General features: G+C 44.0%; 1 protein-coding gene across 3 annotated transcripts in view; it reads left to right on the top strand.

Annotated features, from left to right (window-relative positions):
* Positions 1–25,920, top strand: part of LOC311251020 (corticotropin-releasing factor receptor 1) — a 67,123-nt gene that overhangs the window by 21,366 nt on the left and 19,837 nt on the right. For 2 of the 3 annotated variants that reach the window (XM_084343278.1, XM_084343277.1), the window contains exons 5-6: positions 10,563–10,648; positions 18,133–18,239. In XM_084343278.1, the coding sequence (XP_084199404.1) occupies positions 10,563–10,648; positions 18,133–18,239 (193 nt within the window). Of the gene's footprint in view, positions 1–10,562; positions 10,649–14,315; positions 14,358–18,132; positions 18,240–25,920 lie in introns of those variants that run through there. The other variant, XM_084343279.1, reaches the window with a different exon arrangement.

Below are 25,920 nucleotides of genomic sequence, written 5' to 3'. Positions count from 1 at the left end.
CCCGTAGACGTGTGTTAGTGTGGTTCCAGTCAGTTTATCAAACTAATCCTATCAGGAAAGATCAATACATCGCTGGCCTCCGTTAACCCTTGAGGTCCAGAGTCCTCTGTAACCGACCCTGTAGACTGAATCTGGATGGTTGCTTACATGCAATTTAACTGTCTTTTTTAATTATGCTATTTCAAAGTGTATACATCTTATTAATATAACCCTGACTTTAGCCTCAGGCTTGCTAATTTTGTGGGGTTAGCCCAAGAAAATCAACTAAAAATGGGGCTAAAAGTATGAAACGGGGCTAAAGAAATGAGAGTAACATTAGCTGTGTGTTAACAGACAGTTAACCCGGGTCTAGCAGAAGTGCAGTGTAGATAGTAAAGCTCTGGGCTGAAGTTAACCCCGGGTTATGATTCTGTGTGAAAAGGGGCTAACTGTTAGCCTGTAGGGCTAAGGATGATCCTGGGCTAAGAATATGCAGTGTGAAAATCCCTTTAAGGCTTACTGGCCCTTCTCCAGAGCAGGGATCGCCTTGAGCTGCAGGGTTATCCCCTGAAAATCGACTTAAAACAGGGCTAAATTAACAGAGTGGTCACACTTATGGGCTAGAATTGGAAACAAGTAGGGCAATAATAAAAAAAAACTATAAAAAACCCTGAAACGACAAGAAACATAATGCAAAGACAACATTAAATTGAAACATATTCAACTTATCGGTGCTTTGAAGAAACTTAAAGAGGGCGTCACGATTTCTACCAGGATCAGTGGTTCTCCTACTTGCATGCACTTCACCAGGAGAGCTATCAGCTTTATATCACACCATGTTTTAGTCATCCAACCTTTGGATATTAACCTACTTGGTGAAGGTTGGGTGACCAAAACATGGTATGAAATAAAGCTGATGAGTAGCTCTCCTGGTAAAGTACATGACTCATTCAGTGTTTGCTGCGTGGAGTAAAATATGGCCGTCATAAAAACGTATAAAAACTTTGATTTTGAACCCTGTAAGGACGTCACTTGGACATCACAAGCGAACGATGAAAAGCTCAGTTTTGCTCAACGGGTTTTTAAAGAAGAATTTGAAAAGGTAAATGACAGCTGTCAGGGCTTAAACCAGTGATCTGCTGGTCTTTACACAACCAGATGTGATAGTGAAACAACAGCAAAGCCGTCAGTGCTAAAAAAAAAAAAAAAGTTTCAATCAAAAATCAAAACAGAGATCTGGAGAATCACCAGACGTCAACATTTATCTTGTAACAAGGTTTCATATATCGTTAAAACTGACTACCTTCCAATCATTACATTTAATGATATCTCATTTGTGCTGAGCTGTCATCATAACTTGAAGAAATACCAGCTAGATGAAGCCCAACGTGTCGAAGAAATTCAGGTCTGAAGATCAAAAACAGTCCAAACCGCACTTGAGTCAACCTTCGCGCTGAGCCGGAGAAAGAAGCCTAATTGGAGCGTTCACCACACGCTAATCGTGCTAATCACCGCAGCCTCCTCGATATGTTTGACGCTCTCCCAGCTGATTACAGCATGTTGTCAAGCATATGCACGGAGGGGATGACAGACGTCCAGCGGCCGTTGTCCAGACCGCTCAGCCGCCGACTGGTGACAGGTGCTCGCGGCGCCGCACGCCCTCCTCTGGGCCCAGTGACTCAGCCCGGCGTGGCTATCTTTGCACGTCTTGCCCCACCCGGAAACCCCTTCACCATTCGATGCCGAGCTTGACTTTCCCCTAATGGTCCCCAGAGGGAGGCCGGTGGATTCTCATGTGTGTGTTTGTGGGCATCCGTGTGTGAACGCGCTCTGTTTATGTGGATGCACATTTGCCTGACTTGCTGTGAGTTGTCGGGTCTTGAGCCAGTCACAGCGGATGGAGGCCGAAGGGGAGGTGGTTTTATTTAGAGAAGTGCTGCCGGTCAGCGGGTCGGCGAAACCCCTCACCCCGACTCACCCCGGCTCACCCTCCTGCTCACTCACAGGGAATGCAACGCATCCGCTTGTTGAATGAGCTCGGCGGAGCATCCGTTGAATATTAATACGCGCGCCGACATCAAAGACAGGAAAAGACAAAAGGGAAAGATGTGAAAGTGATTGTGTGAGAAGTAGCTACCTGTGCTTCCTCCTCACAGTCGGTAGATTATTCTCCTGTCTTTAGAGCTGCGTCCAAAACAGCCAAACCCTGGAGGTGTCTGCAGAACCGAACAGAAGCGAGCCAGAACACACACCCAGCGTGAATACTGGCATCTATTCCCCTCAGCCCAGAACGCCTACGATGCCTCGCGAGGCGCTCCATTTTCCAGTTGTTGGATGAATTTAACAAGACTTTTCTTTTTAATGAAAATGAGCTGGCAGCAAACCTTTTCCATGTGCAGCAGGGACGTGTGTTTTCAGAGCACAGGTACGGCCGCTCATCTGAATGCTCGTGATTACTATTCAGTGGAAAGTGTCAGTGATGCAGCTGCGGTCTGGTTTAACTCAGAAACGGTCGTAGTTTGGGATTTATGAGTCGTTAGGGAAGAGATTTTGTTTGCGAAGGAGGGAGACGAGAGTTACGTAAGGATTAATGCCACTTTTGACAGTGTTGGAGGAAGTATTCAGATCCTTTACTGCAGTAAAAGTACTTACACTACACTGTAAAAACACTTCGCTCAAGTGAAATGTGAGTATAATCAATGAAAAGTAGGTAATGTCCCCTGTGACAGTTTCCTTTCACCGCTGCGACTCAGTGCTGCCACTCGGCTGCGTTTCAGAGGGGGAATGTTGTGTTTTCTTTGCTCCACATAGCAAAACTGGTCTGCTATAATCCATTGAGGTGTAAACAGCAATTGCAATGAATTATGGTCCACAGGTGGTCCAGATCTGGTAGCCAGGACACGGTTTCCCATGACATAAGCATGCGTTCTGGGCCAGAACAGAGCCAGCTATAGCCAAACAGTTGGCTGAACCCCGCCCTGCAGGCTAGACCGACCTTGCTGATGCTTTTGTGCAGAATATTTATTTTGCAAAACATAAAAATCAACTTCTAAACTTCTTTAAAGAAAACATCTCCCTCTTGTCTAGTGGTTTTAACTCCCGGGAGAGAGTCCGACAGTGAGGAATGAGGTCGGCGAACGTGACCAAACGTAACGTGGATAAAACTCGAAGACGTCACGTCGTCTGTGAACGTCTCTGCTTGTGTCACATCACACAGATTTGAATCAGCGGCTGTGGTTGTGACGGCGAAGACGACCATGACCTGGTGTTAGTCGACGTCATCACACTGTTTTGTTTCCATTGTTTTGAGGCGGCAGAAATGACAAACTTTGTTTTATAAAAAGTGAGAAAATATGATCCAGTTGAGTACAAATATAACCACAGTTGCAGCTTTTACTCTACTGCTGCTGCTGGTTATTCTTCTTCTGACTAAATCGGTTCTGTCTCCTCGAAATTCAGTTTATATTCAACCAATTTGCAACAGCCAATCTGTTTTGAGGGAAACATAATGCCGACTGAATGATGTTTTCTGTTAGGATAATAAGAAAATGTTAATTAACATACCTGGGAAGTCGCAAAAAAGGTGGCACTGAACGCATCAGTCAGACGTTCACTGACAAAATAGACTATTACATTTGTTTCCTGACAAAAAACAATGAGGTATATGATCTGCTGCTTTCTGGGTCCTACTTCCCCGTTTTTCCAGCATGTTCATGATGACGAACGCAACACACAAGGAAGAAAAAAACAGAAAGGCAAACTAGTCCGCTGAAAGGAGTTAATTGCTGATTACTTCTGGGTTCACTCTTGCTTAAAAACCTGCATATACTGGATAATTTCGGTGTCAAAGAGGTGCAGGACACAAGGTTGGTCTAGATTCTGTCTATACCTTCCTGCAACACCTGCACACTGATACTATAAAGCGCAAAATATCGAAAGCAGCAATAAAGTGTGCTCTGTAGGATGTGTATGAAGGAAATAACAGTCAAAAATATAATTAAAGAAAACTTTTAGAGGCTCTGAGCTTCCACCAACAACGACTGAGCTGCGTAAACAGGCATCACCTTACAGCTCAGATTCTCACCGTCTGCTCTGCTCTGCAGAACTTGCATTAAAAAAACAATTAATTTAGTGCAGATAATGTTATTTTCTCCTCTGCTGCTGCTGCTGCTGCTGTGTGTTAATTAGCTGCTCAGAATGCACAGAGGAGGAAGATGCTTCTTAGCTGCAGCCATTGATCCGACGTGTTGAAGTGCTGAGCAAGTGTGACTAAATTTGGGTCAGCATATTCACTCGTGTCGGGTCTTAAAACAAAAAAAAACAGCAACATTTCTGCTCTGTTCTGCATTTTTTTTAATCCACGGAGAGGACACGCTGTAAACTGATCTTTATTAGCGAGCTGTGTGTTTGTTCTGCCTGGAAATAAAAACGAAAAGAGGATCGTTTAGCCTCCGGGGGTTTGGAAAGGTGCCTGTGTTCCATCCACATGTACCTCCAGCTCCTGTTTCCACCGGGGAGGATTAAGCACCTGGCACGGCCCAGTCGCTGTTTTTAACACCCATTCAGAAACAACAATGGCCGGTCACTGAGCAAAGATTAAAACTCATATGTACTATGTGGCGTGCGTCCCTTTTCAGACAGCGAAATCCTCCGCGAGCCGTCTCAGATGCTCCGCGGACGAACCTGACTGCCGTTAATAGACCTCCTGGAAAATCACCACTTTGGCAGCGGCTCCTAAATGACATCAGCAGTTATTTTAGGGACCTTGAGCTCGTGACCCGCGTTCGACTGGCGTTTTTACGACGCTTTCAGCGGCCCATTCGCTGCAACGTTAACGGCACTGCAGGAGAAGTGCCGCCGCAGTGTGAGGAAAGTGTACAGTAACAGAAAAAAAAGGAGGTGTACAGTCTGAAGTGCAGTAACTATTAATGAAGTGAGAGAGAAACCGATGTTTCCAGGAAAACCTCAGGAGCCTGGCCTCCGTCCCAACGTGACCACGCCAGTGCTGACCTGGACGTATTCTGTTCATTCTCAGCACATTAAAGGAGTAGTTTCACATTTAGGATAGTTATTCACTTTATTTCACAGAATGAGATGAAAGGATCGATGTCTGCACGTTAAAGGGGCAATATGTAGGAATACAAATTTAATTTATCACGTCTATGCATTGTGTTGCAGAGATTTGTACTGAAGCTAGCATGCTAACCAGCTAGCCCTGGTCAAAAGCTCCTGTGCTAGTTATGTTAACTCCAACACTCTCCTGTTTTCCGAGCTCCCAGTCTGGACCACTAGCTGCACGGCTACCTGAGCTAACTAGCTAACAGCTGGTACAGCAAGTAGCAGCCAATTCTCACATATTGCACCACAACGCTGCACAACCCCGCAGCTAAATGCCACAACAGATTCTGTCTGGAGATGATTAGCCTAGCTTAGCGTAAAGACTGGAAGCAGGGGGAAACAGCTAGCCTCGCACTCTCAAAGCAAAAAATAGTAATAGCACCAGACTACAAGCGGCTTCTTCCCTCAGGCACTAAGTCTCCTGAATTCATCCGTTTATATATTTGAGCTTTTATAAGTAGGATAATGCAAAACTATCTGTTCCTTGTACAGTCCCGGTTGTATAATGATAATTAAACTGTAACAAACTGTTGTTGTTCTTCCTTTGAGAGGTGTTGGATTGTGTATTGTTGGAGAGTGTCGGCCTCAACTGCAAACATTTGCCTCTCATACACTTCAGCCCAACAGGAAACAGGCTTTGCGTCCTGCGACTGCTGCAAACAACTAGTAATCCAAACAACAGTAATACTGCCAGTGTGTTGTCTGGGTATTAAATCCACTCTAATTTAATTCAGCTGTAAAACTCCCTCATGTACTCTGGCAGCAAACAAAATCAGAAAACATGAGATGGAGACAAATCCAGTGACATTTACTCTTTGTCATGAGACAGTAGAGTTTATACTGTGTATTTTTATATGCTTTTTCAGTATTCTGTATATATATATCACCATCATTCTGTTATACTGTTCGATTTGGACTGTACCTGACGTGTTACAGCTGCAGGTCATTGCAAGTCTCTGAAGAATGTACTATTGTGTGTTTCAACCTGTTCATCCATTCACTGGTTAGAGGAAGTCCTCATATTCGCTTTGTGCCGAGAGTAAGATGAGAAGCTTCCTCCTCCATCGAGCTGTGAGAGTGTTTTTTTTTACCTCATTCAGATATCACATTTTCAAATTTCTCTTTGATATCGATCTCCTGCGCTCTTCATTCTTTCCTAAAAATGATCATTTGAAAGTTTAATGGGATTTTAATAATTTTACAAGAGATAACATCCTCAGTGTTACTGAATATAGAAACACAGCTCTCCTCCAGATAATGTAACAATCACACAGGTTTACAGGAAGGTCACCACTTTTATTGATTCATCAAAAACTATGTTGAAAACCATTTTATATTTCTGTTCATGTATGGTTGGCTAGCTGTTTCCCCCTGCGTCCAGTCTTTATGCTAAGCTAAGCTAATGAATTGAGCTTGTCTGACCCCAGCTTATCAAAATGATTAAAAAATGCTAAAACGCTGCGTAGCTTACAAAAACGAGCGGTAAATACTGTTAACATTACGCACTAACAAGCTAGCTGTGACGGGTGAAGTACGGTAACGTTACCGTAGAGTCGGAAACAGACGTGTAATTTTTAGTCACACTACTGTGGATGCAGAGAAAACTAACTGCGACACACAGACACACAAACATTTGAGTCCAGGCAAATGTTCCTCCAACTTTTCTCCACGTTTTCCACACATTTCATCCCAAAATGAAACGGGGTTTGCAGGCTGGAGCACAGAAGCAAATGGAAACAATACTAATCCTCACAAAAATACAACTGCTACTGTAACTAACAGGTCGTAAAATGGTGCCTGGGCATTAAATCCACCTTAATTTGACTCAGCTGTCAGACTTCTTTCACCTTTTTCCGCCTGCAAACGACGCCAAATAATAATTTCACAGTTAAAAAACACAAAGAGGGTTATTTACAAGCGACTTAATTTGCTTATTACGTAAAGAAATATCTTCAGAGACATCCGCTCTTTGTTATTAAACATCAGGACATATTCTGTCTATTTTTTATGGAGAGCTTTAACGGCCATAAATCACTCTGTGTTCCCCGTGCCAGAACGAATTTATCTCAAGGTCATGCTGCTTAATTTGAAGGCTCCACCGTTTATACCTTTAAGCTTTTGGCTCTGCATGTCGACGGTGACGTCTCATTGTTTGGGCTTGTTTTTGTTTTGCTTCAACACATTTGGCTGGTAGACCTGAAGAAAATGTCCACTGCTCTTTGTTTTTTTTAAAATGCATGCTTCCTCAAATAAAGTGACTTCAGTGTTGTGACTACAATCCATGCAAATTATTTTGCGACGGTGAGCCCAGAGGGGAGATGTCCAACCACGCAGCGTCGTGTAGATTTGATTTGAATAAAAGAGGAGATAATGTGCGCGTCTTTTGGTGGAGGAGTCATTGCCAGTGCACTGAAATTAAGATTGTCACGAGTCTGGTTGAAGGAAATTGAGCTTAAAATCCCAAAAAAGACAAAATATTTAGAGTGAACTGTCGTCTAAGGACTCAAATTATAACATTTAATCTAATTTATTTGGACAAAACTATGAATTATTTGTACGTCAGGTAGTAAAACTTTATTAGTCTTAACTTTTGACTTTGACATAATCCTCCGCAGACGGATTTTAAAGCTCTCTAGGATATTTCGTCGGGGGGTTAAGGGAATATCACGAGCTAGGTAATCTTGATTGGGGATGACAGTCCCCTTACACTGTCAACATGCTATTTTTACCCAGCTCATTGCACATTATTGCCCTCAGGCAACCCAATCCCATTTCATCCCCTACCCGCCCCAAAAATCTTTTCTCGTTATTAAAACATGCATTTAGGGTTATCAGCCCTCATCTCAGGTCGTGTTCACACTGATGAGGATTCAGTTAATACGTGTTTTTGTTTTCCATTTTGGGGTTTAACGTCCAAAAACAGAGCTCATCTGCAACGTGGCCTGAAATCGCCCTAAATCAGAACAATTCAAAATGGACTTATGGACCAGACTGGTGGTTTTAAATGATAATGGACTCCCGGGGGGGGGGAGAGGTGGTCCTCCCTCCATTTGTCTTTACGCCTGTACGACTAATCCTGCTTGTGCTTTATTGTATTGTTTACTGCTGTGGGTCTCAAAGTGGGGTCGTGGCACCCTCAGGGGTCTGAGAGGGGGTTTCAGGGGGTCCCCAGCAAAAAGGGGAATCAATTATTTTCATTATAATTTCATTAATATTTAACAAAATGACAGAATGTCTCACTATTTTGGTCGTAAGGTGTCACACAGCTTCGGTAATGAAACATGCAAAAGCAAAAAAGTTATCAGATGGGCCTAATCCTTATGAAATGGTGCTCCCTGGTCTGATTCGTGTCCGTTTATGGGTTATAACAAGATATTTTCATGTTATTACAAAATATAAACTTATCACATTATAACAAGAAACTTTTCTTGTCATAGCAATATATTATTTATCTTGTTGTAACAGCGTTTTATCTCATAACAATTTTTCACATTGTAACATTAAAAGTTTCACGTTACAACAAGATGAATAATATATCGTTATAACCTGAAACATTTTATGTTATAGTGACATATTATAATGTGATACTATGTCTGGGCGATACGACCTTAAAATCACAATATCTTTCAGCCGTATCGTGATACACAATATAAACCTCGATATTTTGAAACTGGGAGACAAAATCAAATATCACAATATTTCAGACTTCGATATCAAAATTGCAACAATATTGTAGGAATGATTATTGGTACTTTAACAAAATATGAACAGGATGAGATTTATTATCAGTAATCATCAATAATGTGGATATAATGACTAAGAACAAGTAGAACAAGTCTGGTAAGTTCAGAAAATGACATCACTTTTTTGTATTGCAGCCTTTAAAACCAGGAAAAGACAACACTTATGACATCACGATATCCAAAATTGATAAATATTGTATATATTTCCCGGACCTGTGATATACTAGTTGATTGTTGTTGTCCTGTTGTGGCTGCAGCTGTACAAAGCAGCTGTTAATGAGCAGCAAAGAATATAAGAGATGTGGACAGCAGTTTAGAGGTCTGGCAGCAGCACACCTGCAGTGTAGAAATTCAATATTTGACTTGATGTTTTTCCAACATAACCTGAGCGCAAGAGTACAAACTGTCTGAAACAAACAAGCGCTCCCTGTTACTGACGTTGTGTTTCATTATTTCTGGATGTTGACAGCAGAAAACAAAACAAACAACGCAGCTGTAACTGTGTCAGCGACGAACTCCACTTTCTCCGCCCGGCTCTGAAAACGGCTCAGCTGTGACCGGGAAAAGGGTGTTTAACGACCCGAGTCGACCCCGCCTGGAGATTGGGGTCAGAGCTGTCCATTGAACTTCAGTGAAAGATGTTTCTCGTACGGGGACGAGCGATTAAATGGCTGCCACGCTCGAACGTGCTCTCACTGCTGATTGACCAAAATCTTCCCACACTGACAGAAAAACCTTCCCGGGAGATTAAATAATCCTCCGAACCTGACCTGAATGTCGCGCGTTGCATCAGTTCTAGTAACTTAATTTCACCCCCGCGCTCCTCATTAAATTAACTGAACCTTGAGCTTTTAGTCTTGGACATTTTATTCACGATCCAGCAGCCTCACCTGTTCCCCTGCAGACAGCCGCTCGTGTGGAAAAAAATAAATAAAAATCATCTACAAAAAAAATGTCTGACATCCCTCCTTTCAACTTCAAATTGCCTCATTTTGCTGTACTTCGACTCCGCCGTGTCCTATTTGACTATTTCGTTTCTTTCATCTCGAGAAATAATAAATGTGAAATGACAAATGTGAAATTTGTTCCAGATTATTTCATGTCTGTCGTGCCGCGAGTAAATGTGTGCGATGATACAGCCGGGCCCCGACTGGAAAAAATATCACTTCGCTCGTCACTTGTCAGAGGCTTCACGCCGACCCCCCACTTTCTGGTCTGATATGATCCAGTAATGTGCGGGAACGATATTGTTTTTTTAATAGAAAATCTGACAACCTTATGCTGGTCCGCTCTCTTGAAGTCTTGCTTTTGACTTGAAGGAGAAAATGAATAGAGATTGAAATGTTATAAACAAATATGCACTTTAATCGCGTCGCAGTAAAGCCAGAAACTCAATTCTAGTGAGCGCGGGTCGAGTGGACGGGCCTCGATGTTAACTGCCAGGTCTGAAATATAAAGAATAACAACAAAGCTTAAGCAGAGAGGGGTGGTAGACTGTCCTGACAGCAAAAAAACGTGTGAAAAATCACAGCTTGCGAGACTTCCTCTAATGATATCTCTCCCTATTAGTCTCAAAAGAAGAAAAAAAGGTCACGGTGCCACTACGGATCGAGCGGCACGAGGCCGAAGAATAAGATGCAAAAAAAAAAAGAAAGAAATCTGTAAAAATGAAAAGAAACGGCGTCTAACAGCAACCCTCTGTCTTGTCCTTTCCCTCCTCAGATAATGTTTATAGGAAATGTCTTGCAAATGGGACCTGGGCGCTGAAGGGGAACTACTCCATGTGTAAGGCCATACTGCACGAGGAGGTAAGACCTTCATGTATGTGTGCGTGTGCGCGTGTGCGTGTCCTGATTAACGAGGCATTTCACATAGAGCCCTCTAAGTATGAAACATACATTAATCAAAAAACCAACAACAAAAGGCGAGGTTGGCAGCGGAGCGCAGCAGGTGACTCCGGGCTTTATTTATAGTAAATATGGATGGAGGCCTGGTTGGAGCCCGCAGCCATGAAGGGTCACTACAGTTAGACAAATGCTAAAAATACGCCGAATGTGCTGTGAAATGCCCGAGAGCGTCACTTAAAGGAAATTCGCTCCAGAAGCACAATGAATGTTTTTCGCATTAAAAGCGGCTTAAATGTCGCGTCGGCCAAAAGATTTGGTGGCTTGGCTGAGTTTTTTTCATTTTTTATTTTTAAGGAGGCGGGAGCTTGAAATCTGCAGATCAAACCTGCAGCGGTTCCCTCTTTTCATTTTGTAAATTCCTCAAAAGAAACCGTAACAGTGATTTCTCTAAACAGCACTGCCCCCCGAGCCGTGTGAGCGAGCTGTGAAAGCAGAGAAGGAGGAGAAAAAAAACCAGTCGGTCAGGTTTGGTTAAAGCAGCAGCGTCCTGCTGTGCTCCAGATTTTTATCCGTCCCTGTTGTTGTTTTTTTTTTGCTCTCAGCCTCCACCTGGATGTTGCATGGTGACGGCGACGGGCGCTGATTTAAATTAGGATAGGACAAAAGCACTCAGCCGGAACAGTCTGACCTAAATCAGGCTGTGACATGAAGTATTGTATGTGAAATTTAAAATGTAATAATGGAAGTAGGTGACACAGCGTGTTTGTTTTGAGCCCGGCCATCTGCTGACTCTGAATATTGAGCGGTCGAGTTTCCACAAACATTGTGGTCCTGAGCTGGTTGAGGACGATCTGTTTGTGTGTTTCTTGGGACTTTAGCTGCATTTCAAGGATAAGTCTGTTCGTGGCCCTCAGCCCTTTAATTAGTAATTAAAAAGCCCATTAGTCAATATTGATGATGTACATAGTGAGTATAAATATTGCATTTGCTGGGGGACTATTTTCAGCTGTGGATTAATACACATTTGGAGCTCTAGTTGGCAGTTATGACGGCGTGAGTATGAGGTCTAGTCCACACATTTTTGGAAAGGATCTCCGTCCAGATGAGCGTTTCAGCACCGTTTCAGAAATAACACCCAACACGACGCAGCTGACAGCTCATGTCTCGTGCCCGTTCTCGTGCACTGGGCCTGCAGTAGTAAACAGGAAGCAGATTGTAAACTCCGGTCGGTTGCTAAGCTTCAGAAAACACTATGAACGAGGCAGAGATACGTGACCGCTCCTCGCAGTCAGCAGCTGTTTTTGTCTCTTCTGCGTGATGCTACAAACGCTGACAAACATGTGTGTCTGCATCATTGTGTCGAAGAAAAATCTCAGTTTCCAATCTGTCCAATCCGTCTTATCGACACAGAAGCTGTGTTGGAGGTTGTGTTGGTCATGTTGGTCATATGACAGGCGACGGCCTCCTTTCCTCGCCAGTGGACGAGTTTGTTTTTTTAATCTCACGTTCGATGTCACGGAAGGTTTTTAATGTCTTTTACTTCAGTCTCAACTCAACAGCAACCAAACAACGATCGAGCTATGAACCCACAGATCTCCTGAACTGCAACGCACGTCGTATAATTACCCTGGAAAAGGGACGAAAATTAGCATGTTCACCCTGGTGTCGTACATTTTTGCGTTGTTTTTTTTTCTATTTATATTTTGGCAGTAAATCAGCGCAGACATCAGGTTTAAATGGTGCGTAATTGGTGGGTTCGTTCATCTCTTTACATTCTGTGAAGCAGCTGAACGATGGCGAACGTTTGCTAAAGCAGAAGCTGACGCAGTGATTTTTAACAGCTGTGATGAAGAAGATTCAGTGATGGAGGGGTTTGATTCGGAGGATGAAGACGAGTATCTGTACACAAACAGCAATGTAAAACCTCCCGACTCAAACTCCTCAACGCTCAGACATCAGAGTAGCATCGATTTTCTCATCTAACGCTCGGTGATAAAAATCAATAGGCATTTTGTACAAAATGTCGAGCTTTTCCCTCAAGATTTATCTCCGTAATGCGATGTGCAAAAACCTGAATTCTCATCTAAACTGCTCAACTCAAGCTGGGTTAATTGTTTTTCCAACCGGGAGACACAGTCGTCCAAGAGCACCACGCCAGACTGTTTAAATCCTGAGAAATGAGGGACTGATTCAAAGTGAAGTAAGGGAACGTCACCCAGCGTGGCTGATTGATAATTTAATGGTTTTATCAGGCTTCGGATTCACACAGAAAACTCGCCAGTCCGGTCGATTCTAGCTGATTTCTGTGGGCTTCGTTAACAATAAGATAAAAATAAAGTGTCCCTTCACAGTTTGAGGGATTCTGTCTCACATGTGTCGGTTCGGTCTCCCGCTGCGTTACGTCTGTCCGTTATAGATCTGTGAGCTTGAGGAAAGCAGCGCTGTGGACTGAGACCCTTCATTTAGTGTTTTCCCCGAGACTCTGAGAGTCTGATGGGTGATCGATCCCTGCAGAAGATGGATATAGAGTGTCTGACCTTTTTAAAATGTGGGTTTGATTTTATTTATTTTTTTCCCTCTTGTAGCCGTGAAATAAATCACCAGGTGGCTGCGGCCACGTGATTGACATCAGGGAAATTGAGGCGGGAGTCGAAGCGGCTCCTCTTTAAAGTTCAGCCTATATTGAACCACATATTCGGAGGAGCTCCCACTGGGGAGAGAAACTGTGTGGCTCAAAGGCTTATTGGAAAGTTTGCTTGAGGAAAAAAAAATCCTCTTTCCTTGACTCGCTCGCAGTTATTTTCTCAAATATACGATAAGTGTCTTTGTTGTTTCTTACAGCAGGAAGGTGAGTCAGGTTTGGTTGCTGCCTCCGTGGCCCACACGTACTGCTGGACCCGAGGCGACTGGTGGTCTTTTATTATCCCCTGGTCGTCCACCCCCTTCCTCTCCGGCTCTGCTCTCCATCTTTAAACCTCCCTGTTTGCTTGATTTATGTGCTGATGTGTCAGCCGGTCCGGCTCGAGTCGGTGTCTGTTCAGAGCCTGATTCACGTTTTTGTCAGGTCTATATTACTGCACACATGCTCACGTGCGCGCCGATAGCGCCATCATTCAATCTGTAATCACTCGTCATTCTAATCGTTCCTCTCGACAAACCGCCCTTGAAACGATCCTCCTGCTGCGAAAGACAGCGGAGAAAATGAACGATCCTTGTTTGGTAGAAAAATGTCTTTTACTGCAGCTGAGGGAAATGTCCTGCTAGAAGCATTTAGGGTTGTTTTTTTTTACTGAGACAAAAACGCCAGTAACACATAAAACTCCCAGGACGAAAATACCAACGTGATTTGACTGCTGATGCTTCGTGTTAGCTCCGGGTGAGCTTTACAATACTCTTTCTTTCTTTAAAGATGATTTTTTTTGGCCTCTTTTTAGCATTTATTTGACAGGACAGCTTAGACATTGGCAGGAAATGGGGAAGAAGACGTGCAGCAAAGGACTACAGGCCGGATCCGAACCCGAATCCATTGCTTTGGACTTTAACAATGATGTTTGTCCATGAGGCATCACAAGCCTTTTCTACATTCGCCACATGAACTTTCCCCAGAGACCAGGAACCTTTGGAGGAACTGTGTTTCCACTTCAAGGACCAGGGTCTACGTCACATATGGGTAAACTGCGGCCCGGGGGGGGTCGGTTCCTGCCAGAACATAAGCAGAAAAATAAGCTAATGTGGTCTCATACATGAAGTATAAGAGCGCATGTTTGGTCATGAATAGTTAATATTGGTCTGATCTTTTCTTCATCCAGTGCTGGAGGTCTGTTCTGCATTTGGTGCAGAGGATTAGTTCAACATGAATCAGCACGGCGTGTTTAATGTTGCATTTGGTTTGGCACCTGGCTAACTTGAACAGGGATAAAAGTATTTATTATTTATTTCAGTCACCAATATTTCAAACTGGCTTTCGAAGCCTGGCGCTCTTCCTCGGCACTCTTCCTCGGGTCTCGGTGCCACGCAAAGCCCTCAGGAGGAGCACCAGGCTTTGAAGCCATTTTGAAATGATTGTGAAACCGTGTAATTACATCACATGGTGCACAGGGACCCAATGGGACAATTTCCCATACGCTTACATTTTAAAAGAAGCGGCTGTAAGATGGTCGTGAAATGTCTCACTATCACAGTTTGATCCATTCGGTCCAATAACATTTGGAGAGTCTGGAAAAGCAGCACAATGGATCTGACAATTAAAACTGGATCCAGTTCGGTGACCCAGATCTTCCATGTTGTGGGGGTCCATAGAGCATATGCACTAGAGACTGCCCAGCTAACTTGAATAGAGTTGGTGTGATCATATCTCCTCAAGCAGCCTGACAATCACACAACACATCGCTCTCTTCGAGAAGTGATTAGCAGGAAGCTGAGAAAGTCTAAAAGATCTGAACTCGTCTCTCAAGTCGTCACTTTTTCGTGCGTGAGAGGAAAAAAAAACCTTGAGAACGCCTCGAAGGAGAAACTGTCTAAAAGTGTGCATCATTATCTCCATTAGTACATTTGCACATTGTGTCAATGTCAAGACGCACAAGAGACAGGATTCTTGGAGAGAGATCAGGGAGGAGGCGTGATGCAGCCTGGAGGAGGAGGTTATGACAGCAGCAGCGTTTCAGAGGAGACAACACTTCTGCCTTCAGATACACCTCGTCTGTTCCCAGCTGCATCCTGAATCAGCCCGTGAGCACGTTGTCTCTGGTTTTATAGCGCTACATCGGACCACTGCCAGGTTTTACTTGAAGGGTATCGGCTACAGATCAGACCGGACGGATCACAATCAGCTCGCCTGCTCCTCATGCTGTCGAACTTTAAGATCAGAGTTTGGGTTTCGCAGTGGGAGTACGGTGGCCCTGAGAGCTCAGCACACTGCTGAAGGCACATTTTTATTAGATTTATTGGTGAAGTAATGAGTCCGGCTCTGACTTCATGAATAAAGATTCGTCCAAAATCAATAAAGACGCAGGATATAAATAAAAACACGTTAACGTTACAGATGCAGAGACAGAGGACGCTCACATGACGAGTTTTGTAATCGTCATTTGTCTTTTTTTTTAGGAAAGGACCTTTTTTTTATAATCTGTCACTCATTATATAACTTTAATCATTTTTATTATATTTTGTAAACTGTCTTTAATGTGTTTTGTTATCTAATTGTTATATTACCTGTATTTTTTAATTGTTTTTATTTACATCGATGATCTAACTAGTGGGCGGGTGAGTGGGAGGAGAGGAGATGTTTCAAGGGAGTCCTGAATGATGCAACCAACCTAAAACATTTACATGTTAGAAATCAATAAGGATAAATAAATAAATAAATGAATAAAATAGAGGTGGCAGGTCAGAAAGAGCTCTTATGACTCATTTTGTAATCATCAGGCGATTCCCTTGGAAGGAAATGACACATAATCAATTTCTTGTTTAGGTTCGAGGACGTGGGTTTCGGTTCCCGTGAATATCTTTCGCTCTATATGTTTATATAAGCGTCAGACAGACATGAAGCACTTTACATTCGTGAGTCAGAGAGGAGAGAGTCTGCGTCGTCGACTTTCAGATACGGTGTCATGTCGTCCGTCCACTGGAGACTTAGAAAGAGTTAAAGATTTGAGCTGCCGCACCAAAATAAAGTGAATGGGAAAGATTACGTGTTTCGGGGCGGGTGGCGCGGGGATTAAACATGCCCACATTTAATCTCGGCGTAGACACCAGTAGGTTACATAAATCCACTTACAGCACAGATTACTGTTGGTAGTGTGGGGGAAATCCGATCACAATGGATATTTGAGTCACAGACAGTGGTCTTAGGAAGAGATTCAGAGAAAGATGCGTCCACGTTCTGCGTAAAATATTCGGCTACAGCAGCAGTAACAGAAAACCTTGTGTGGATACTACATGTGTGAGTGTGTGCACGTTCGCCAGCCTCCTGGTATTCATGCTTAAAAGCAGGAGGGAGGCCAGAGGGGCGACAGTTTGATTATTATTATCATGGATGCAATCCTGAACAGGCCTCGGTGTGGAGTAACTGTTGACATTTCTGATAGAAAATTCAACAAGAAGATATGAAAATGAGGCAAATGACCACAATAAAATGCAAAACGACTGCAAAATGACGGCAAAGAGGTGAAAACAGCTACACAGAGACAGAAAACACTCACTGAGGGACAGAAAACGTCCACAGAGAAAGAAAAAATGACTTCAGTGACACAAGAAATCCATAAAGAGATAAAAATGACCACTGAGAGACAAAGGATTATCAAAAACAAACACAAAAAATGACTACAGTGACACAAAATGACCACAAAGGGACGGAAATGACCCCAAACAGACACAACAACCACCAACAGACAAATGATTGATTACAAATAGACAAAAATGACGACAGTGAAAAGGAAAACGACCATTAAGAGACAAAAAAACAACCACAAACAGAAAACAAAACATGCACAGACACAAAGTAGCTGAAAATGGATGAAAAATTACGACAGAGGAATGGAAAATGTACATTAAGAGACAGGAAATGACCACAAACAGACATAAAATGACCACAGACGGACACAAAGCAAGTACAAACATACAACAAATGACCACTAAGAGACAGAAAACGACTACAAACAGCCAAAAAAGCTGCAGAGAGATGAAAAAACCGACAAAGACATAAACAATAACAACTAGGAGACAAAATAAATGACCACAAACAAACAAAAAACAACTACAAACAAACAAAAACACAACCCTGAACTAATTAACAAACTCACGACTGCAGTGGCACAAAATTACCACAAAAAGATGCAAAACATCAACGAACGACCACAAAATGACCACAAAGTAATAGAAAATGACAACAGCTGCACAAAACGACTACAAAGAGATGAAAAACATCTGTGGAAAGATGAAAAACATCTGTGGAAAGATGAAAAACAACCACTGAGAGATGAAAAAATGACCACAAACAGACAAGACATGACTACAAAGCTGTGTGTCTTTGTGTCTCTTTGCTGTTGTGTAGCAGCTGTGGGGGGTCCTGTACGTGTGTGTGTCAGGGCCTGTGTCTATTTGCAGTTACAAACAGCTGCTGGTTACTGATATTATGTTATTGATATTATGTCATATAAGAATGTTTCAAGTTGTTTATCTGGCCTTCGTTAATCAAGCAGAGTAAACAGTGTAACTATTAATAATGCACACAGTTTATTTTAAACTGTGCCAGGCTCGTCTCGTCCAGTCACAAGTTTCTAAACTCGCCTCCGTTTTAAAAAAAGAAAAAAAGCTCAGCAGGAAACGTGAAGATGAAAAACAGTTAAGAGGAGGATTTTCGGTCTTTAAAGTCTATTTTCTGATGTTGTTTCTGTGCAGCGGAAACACCCAGAAGACTCATCCTGTGTTTCTCTTTCTCCCTGCAGAAGAAAGGCAAGATGCACTACCAAATAGCTGTGATCATAAACTTCCTGGGTCACTGCATCTCGATGGTGGCTCTGCTCATCGCCTTCTTCCTCTTCTTGTGCTTGAGGTAAGTGCTGGTCTCGCCGCCACCAGTCCGCTGATAATCCCGCAGACATCCTTGATGTGACAGAAACGTCAGTACTCCTAAGATCCCTCGTTCAAAGCGCCTCTCGTTCTTATTCAAAAACCGTTTGGTCATGGGATGAAACATTCTCCTATCTCAATCCCGCAGATGTAAAGGGGTTTAGACGCCCGCAAAAAAACTAGGGCACATTTCCCCCCCACAAATGGGAATGATATACCCATCTGTACGAGCGGGGGGGAAAACCAAGGCAGTCGTGTGGTCTGCTGGGACAACCGGTGGAGGTGGAGTGGGTTTTTCTCCGACGATCCGAAGCAAAAACCGAGAGAGAAAAAGGTCTTAGCACCCTCAACACCGCGGCTGCTATCGATCCCCGAGAGACCACCGGGGTGAGAAAAGCGTGAAAGGGCACAGAGAGACATAATAAATAGACGTTTTACAGGACGGCGTTTATGGACAAGCCTTGTTTGTGGGCCAGAGCGGCTCGGACAGAAAGGGAGAGAGGGGAGGACGGGTTTCAGCCGGCTAAAAATGGCACCGGGGTGGTGGAGGAGTTTGGCATTTATTACTCACCTTCTTCACTTTTTAATGAGATTGAGAACCATTTAAGGGGAAGGTTGCCGCTGCCAGAGTGATGGAGAGTAATGTTGACACAAAGGGATCAGAGCCCAGAGACGAGCGCTGAAAAGTTCATCCTGAAATCACAGAAATGGCAGTGGGAGCAGCCTAAGCTCCTGTTAATGCGACGTATGGAAAACATACTAACTCCAGAAATAAGTTTAAAAGTTAACACAAGGAGTTTCTTGCTTCTGAGAAGTAAAAGAAATCTGCCAGTTGACCATATTCACACCAAACATAATGTGGCAGATTGTTGTTTCACGGCTTCCTGATTGATCAGACACTGAAACGACAACAGTGAAAGAAGCAGTATTAGTTTTCGTCTCTCCTGTCGTATCTTGTAACGTGTATCAAACAGCAACGTTAGCTTGGAAGTGGTTGAATGCTAAACTTAGCTGCAGTCTAGCAGAAGCTAACGGGATCTAATATGTTGTTTTACCCAGAGATGTGGGGCCGATGTCCTTCAGGACATTCAGTATCTTTTCACTCGGTGATCAGTCATGTGTCTGGTGACTGACAGTTGGACCGCTTCAAGGCTTGGATGGACATTTCTGGAAAATATCTGGTTCTTCAATTTAAAGTCAAAGCTGGACAAACACATTGAGAAAGATAAAGTACTGGACATCACGGTTGCAAATCCTATAAGCGTAAGAAATCTGAGAAATTATCATGTCACTGCTCACGATACACGACACCACAGGAGAGGTGTAAATTAACAAAATGCGTGATTTTCTGTCAATCATAAATAATTCAAAATATCTTGCGCTAGTGGCCAAAAGGTTTAAAAACACTGACATATCAACATCAGATTAATTGGATTATTCCAGTGCGTTATTTTCCTCCACGTCTTTTGTCCACCTTTGACTTTTAATCAAAGACATTTTATAGAAATGTTCATCCAAGCCTCAAAAAAAAAGCCCCAAACATCCGAGAAGACACGAGGACATTTCACCTCTACTTTCCTCTCCACACTGGACGCTCTGAGTAACTCCTCTCCTCGCAGTCGGGCTTTAACCTTGAGAGTAGTTTGATTAAATTCTTCAGATGGCCGTGATTCAGGAAGCGCGAGGGCAAGCACAGAGATGTTGTAGCCGTAGACGACGGTTAGCCTTTACCCTCCCCTTCCTCACCTGTGTTGTTGGATCAGGAAGAGGAAGACATTAATAAATTAAACCGGGATCACCTTCTGTTGGAGGGAGATTTCGACAAACACACCTCTGACCCGTCATATCGCTGCACCATCCATCCCACACACAGGCTGACGGGGAGAGTTTTATAGAGGACGGGTCAGACCGAAGACTCACGACACGACAAAATCATTTGAGAACATGCAGAGAAAAGTTACAGGAGGATGAACAGAAGTTTGTTTGAAGAGCATCCGTGTCAGCTGGACAACAACAGTGTGTCAGCTGGACAACAACAGCGTGTCAGCTGGACAACAACTGGGTGTCAGCGGTAAGTGCTTTTTAATTGTGATTTGATTGTGATTATACCCAAGTTTAGATTAAAGATGTGTCATAGATCATATTCAGCAATGTTTGTCTGAAGTGAAGCTTGAGGACTGTGTGTGGCATGAAGAGAGACATGCCTGCTTCATACGGTACGTTAGCATTAGCAACGTGCATTGAAAGCTTGGTTAAATCTAGTGCGTGATACCGCCAGGATTAGATAGTTAGAAAAAATGTCTCCAAGATGTTTGTTGCTGTTTCAGGATTAATTGAGGCCTTACATATCGTATCGTGATACACTAAACGTTAGCCAGGAAGAAGAAGAATGCTAACGTGAGCTGGTGTCCAACGGTCGCTGATTGTTTTACCTTGAAATATGGTTCGATGGTGTTTCCCTAACCCTGAGGCGGGAAAAAAGATGCGTTTTTAGGGATTTTTTTGTTATTTGCTAGCACTGACTGTTAGCCCAGATGCTACCTTGAACCCTCTATAAACAATAGACACATTCGAGCTAGCTGTATTGATCATTGGCAACTACAGTTGTGTAAATTGTTCCCTAAAACCCAACCATCTCTAATAAGATCATCATTTTCAGCGTCAGTCTTGCTGTGAATCGTTGTGGAAGTGAGTGAGAACATTATTTTCCGTGCTGTTATTGATCGTTTATGTCCAGTAAGTATCCTGCATCTTTATCCCACCCTGCTGGATTTATTCATCAAGCATCAGCCTCTCCTTACGTTTGTAACTGTGGACTGTTCTCTGCATCTTGTTAATGTCTCGTGAAGTATTTTATTGCAGTAGAAGGTCAATAAGAAGATCAATTCACTTTGCACACAATACAACCGTTTCTCCAAACGGCACGTCTGGGAGCGCAGGAATGGATTATGTGACATGCGAGCTTCCCGGAGCGATACGTTTAAAAAAAGATCGTTCATTTCGGGAATACATTTGTTTTAAGCAGACCAATAGTTTGAACATTTTCAGAAGAACTGATTAAAGTTCCCATGATCGTTTTTGTACAGTAATCTGAGGTCCGGTCGTGAGCAGCACTCTCCTCTGACGATGCTCTTCCTTTCATACATGCATGGTAGCATCATAAAACAAAGAAAGCGTTTATTGGATGAATAATTAGTGTACGTCCCCAGCGCAGGATGAGTCATCAACAATTTTAATGTGTTTCCAGGAAGTTACAACCTCTAAAATACCTACAAAAAGGCTTCTTGCCACTGTTTGGCCTGACACTGGTGTATAGGTGAGATAAAAAACACTTAAACACTAGTTTCATGGGGACTTTAAAGTCATAATATTGTGTGAAGAAAGTGGAAGTGGAAAGATAATAGACTTGATGATATAAAACTGACACGCAGAAGATTAAATCTTGTCCAGCCGCCGCGAAACAGCTGTCGGAGTCGACATAATACCAGAGGATGTCTCGGGGACTTGCAGGAAGGTATCGCCACACTCGTCCTGCAGCAGGTCCAGGACGATCTTGTCACAGTCTCGGACGGGAGGTCAAGAAGACGCGGCAGCAGTTTGACAGTATGCCAAAGACATTTCCCATCATCCTGCGTGGCTTTGATAGCCTGTAGTTGAAGACCCTCTGCTCTTGTGAGACCTCAGCTGGGTTTTGAGGATGTATTTCGTATCCTCCGCCATATGTTGTGACCTGCTGGGTGTTGTGTTCACTTAGTATTCCTGCATCCATGTTCCGCCACTAGGAGGCACTGTGAGTTAGTGAGTGAAGAAAAAGAAGGCGGAAGTAACTACTGGCTGTTAGTTGTTGATCCTGAAGCTAAAAAGAAGATGTGATTCTGCTTGTGCTACCATGTGGAATAAACCCTGTTACAACCTTACTTACCTTTCCTTTTTGGACTCACCCACATAACAAATTGGCGACGAGTCGAACCTGCAATTGTTTTTGCGGAAGATGGCTGTAAATGCGCCGTTCCCGGATTTTTTCCTGCCTTGCCCGGGGGAGCCGGCCATTCCTTTCAAGACGTGGGTGAGGATGTTCGAAAACTACCTCCTGGTCATCCGTGCAGATGGAGACGTGTGGCCAGAAGCAAGGAGACGAGCGCTACTTCTGCATTGTCTGGGCTCGGAGGGACAGCGGATCTTTCATACTCTGCCGAACACAGGTGACGACCTAGCAGCCGCCATTGCTGCATTAAATGAACATTTTATGCCTTCCGTTAACGTGGTGGTGGAGCGCCACACGTTCAGGAAGAGAGCACAGAGACCCCAGGAGTCAATTGTACAATACATTGCTTCACTAAGAGAGCTTGCTGCAACATGTGAATTTGCCAATGCTGATGATATGATTAGAGACCAGCTCGTGGAGCATGTGGCTAACCCCCGCATTAGGGAGAAACTGCTTCTTAAAGATAAACTGACATTAACTGATGCTATTACAATAGCCACTCAAGTTGAATCTGCCAGTGAACAAGCTAAGTCTATGGCAGGTGATCAACACTTACCTGTTCATGTTGTGAAGGCTCATGATACAGCATACAGGCCAAGACAGCCACATAGGAGCTTTTCTGCAAAACCTGCTAATAAACCTGCCTCGACCTCATCTGCACGTGCTTGCTTCCGTTGTGGTTCACAAAAACACCTGGCCAACTCACGTGAATGCCCAGCAGCCAAAGTAACGTGCAGAAATTGTAATAAAAAAGGACACTTTGCACGTGTGTGTCAATCTCAGCAAACTCAGGCAGTGAAAGAGGTTGAAATGCCTGAATACACGCTGCTGCTGGTGGATGGAACAGACTCTCCGGACAGAATACAATGCAAAGTGGACATTCAGACGGCAAAGACAATTCAAACAATGAAACTGACTGTGGATACGGGTGCTGCTGTTTCTGTTCTGCCTCGATGCATCTATGAGGAGCATTTCAGAGAAGCTCCACTCCAACAATCCTCTGTCCGACTGGTGACATATTCAAAGACCCCTATCAAAGTGTTAGGATGCATGAAGGCGACTGTACACATGGATGGCATTAAAGGCGTGGCAAATTTCTATGTGGTGGACTCAGGAACTGCACTGATGGGACGGGATTTAATATCTGCCCTTCGCCTGCGCATTGAGGACAACACTGTACACCCACCAACTGCTTCACCTCCTCCTCTGCTTCCTACAGCTGCAGTGGCCTCTCTCACCTCACAGCCAGCCTCTCCTGCAACTGTAGGATGCGCCAAAGGGTTCATGCATAAGGTAAAAGTCACACAAACAGCTGTACCTGTGCGTCAAAAGCTACGGCGCCTTCCCTTCTCAGTGCGAGCTGCTGTGTCAGAGGAGCTCAATCGACTACTTTCTGCTGGTGTGATAGAACGCATTGAAGCCTCTCCGTGGGTCTCACCGATAGTAGTCACACAAAAGAAAACGGGAGGTATTCGAATGTGTGGAGACTTTCGAGAGCCAAACAAAGCAATCATAGTAGACAGCTACCCTCTCCCTCACATGGAGGAATTGCTCTCGACACTTTCAGGTGCGACTGTATTTTCAACTATTGACCTGGAGTGTGCGTATCACCAAGTGCTGCTGCATCCTGAGAGTCGGGATTTAACTGCTTTCATCACACATGAGGGACTGTTTCGTTATTGCAGAGTCCCTTATGGTCTGGCTTCAGCTCCAGCAGCATTTCAAAGACTGATGGCGACAGTGTTGAGTGGTGTGCCTAATGTACAGTACTACCTGGATGACATAATCTGCTATGGACGCACGGCACAGGAGCATGACATAGCTCTGGAAACTGTACTGCAACGCCTTAAAGATGCAGGCTTGCACCTGAATGAAAAGAAATGCCACTTTCGCCAAACCAGCTTAAAGTTCTTGGGACATTTAGTGACAGCAAGAGGCATTCAGCCTGACACTGAACACCTACAAGCCATTACACAGGCTCCTGCTCCCAAAAATGCTTGCAGCCTGCGTTCCTTCTTAGGCATGCTGTCTTGGTATGGAAAATTCATACCTAACTACGCCACAGTGGTAGAACCACTCCGTGCCTGTCTGCGTCAAGATGCCACATTTGAATGGACTGATGAAGCTCAAGAATGCTTTCTTCATGTGAAACAGCTACTGGTGAATAGCCCTGCCCTTGCTTTATTTGACCCGGACTTTCCAACCATAATCTCAACTGATGCCTCAGATTATGGTCTTGGTGCTGTATTCACTCAACTGCATCCAGATCACACAGAACGAACAGTGGCGTTTGCATCAAGGACGCTGACGCCGACTGAGAGGAAATATTCAACTGTCGAGAAAGAGGCTCTCGCGTGTGTCTGGGCAGTGGAAAAATGGAGGACTTACTTGTGGGGCCGGAAATTCACACTGCGCACCGACCATCAGGCCCTCACAACACTCCTCTCAACGAAAGGGACTGATAGAGCAGGGATGCGCATTGCAAGATGGTCTGCGCGCCTTCTCTGTTTCACTTATGACGTTGTTTATCGGGCTGGTTCACTCAATCACACAGCCGACTGCCTTTCACGCTTACCTCTGCCTGCTGCCTCTCCTCTCCTTACAGACTCTGATCCTGAACTCGTGGCTCTGCTGTCAACATGTCCTGTCTCTGTGACTGCTGGTGAGTTTGAGGATGCTTCCTCCTCCTGCTCTGAACTTGCTTCTCTGCGTGCACAGATCCTACAGCAGTGGCCAGCTTCTGTGAAAGCCGTGGAGCCAATTCTGCAGCCTTACTTTAAGATGAGGCATGAACTGTGTGTGAAGGACAATTTGGTGTTTCGAGGGACACGCCTAGTGGTGCCTGCCTCTTTACGCCACACACTCATTGCTCTAGCTCACGAAGGTCATCAGGGCATTGTGAGAACAAGACAGCGCCTGCGAGAGTTGTACTGGTTCCCTGGAATGGATGCACTGGTACGTTCTCAAATATCTGCATGCTCAGTGTGTCAAAGCTCTGACAAGTCTGCAAAGGTTTTTGAGGCACCGCTGCAACCTGTGTCTCTGCCTGAAGGCCCCTGGAAGAAATTGGGCATGGATATAGTTGGACCTTTTGAAAATGCAACTTACGACTGCAGGTTTGCAATCACACTCACCGATTACTACTCAAAATGGCCCGAAGTAGCTTTTGCACCATCTGTCACCACGGTAACTGTGCTTGGATTTCTCAGCAGTGTGTTCAGCCGGTGTGGTGATCCAGAGTCCCTGGTCACTGACAATGGACCGCAAATTACATCTGCTGAATTCTCATCATTCCTGAAAGAAAGAGGAATCACTCATATCCGCTCCTCTGTGTACCACCCAGCTGCTAACGGTGCAATAGAGCGGTTTAACAGAGTCTTCAAAAGCTGCATCCAGGCCACAATGCTTCAAAACAAAGCATGGAAAAGAGCTACAGCTGATTTCCTACAAGTGTATCGTGCTACACCACACGCCATGACGGGTGCATCACCGTTCGAGCTGATGCATGGCCGCAAGATGAGAACAAAGCTCGACGTGCTTTCTCCCCCTGCCATGACAGCACGTGATGATGTGCTGCGTCAGAGAGTGTCCCTTCGACAAAAGCACATGAAGAAGTACTTTGATACCAGACGTGGAGTTCGCACTCCTTCATTCAGAGAGGGAGACAAGGTGCGGGTGC

The sequence above is a fragment of the Pagrus pagrus genome (assembly GCF_965226575.1).
Source record: "Pagrus pagrus genome assembly, chromosome: 21".
NCBI classification, from domain to species: domain Eukaryota; kingdom Metazoa; phylum Chordata; class Actinopteri; order Spariformes; family Sparidae; genus Pagrus; species Pagrus pagrus.
This window is presented reverse-complemented; position numbering and strand designations above follow the sequence as displayed.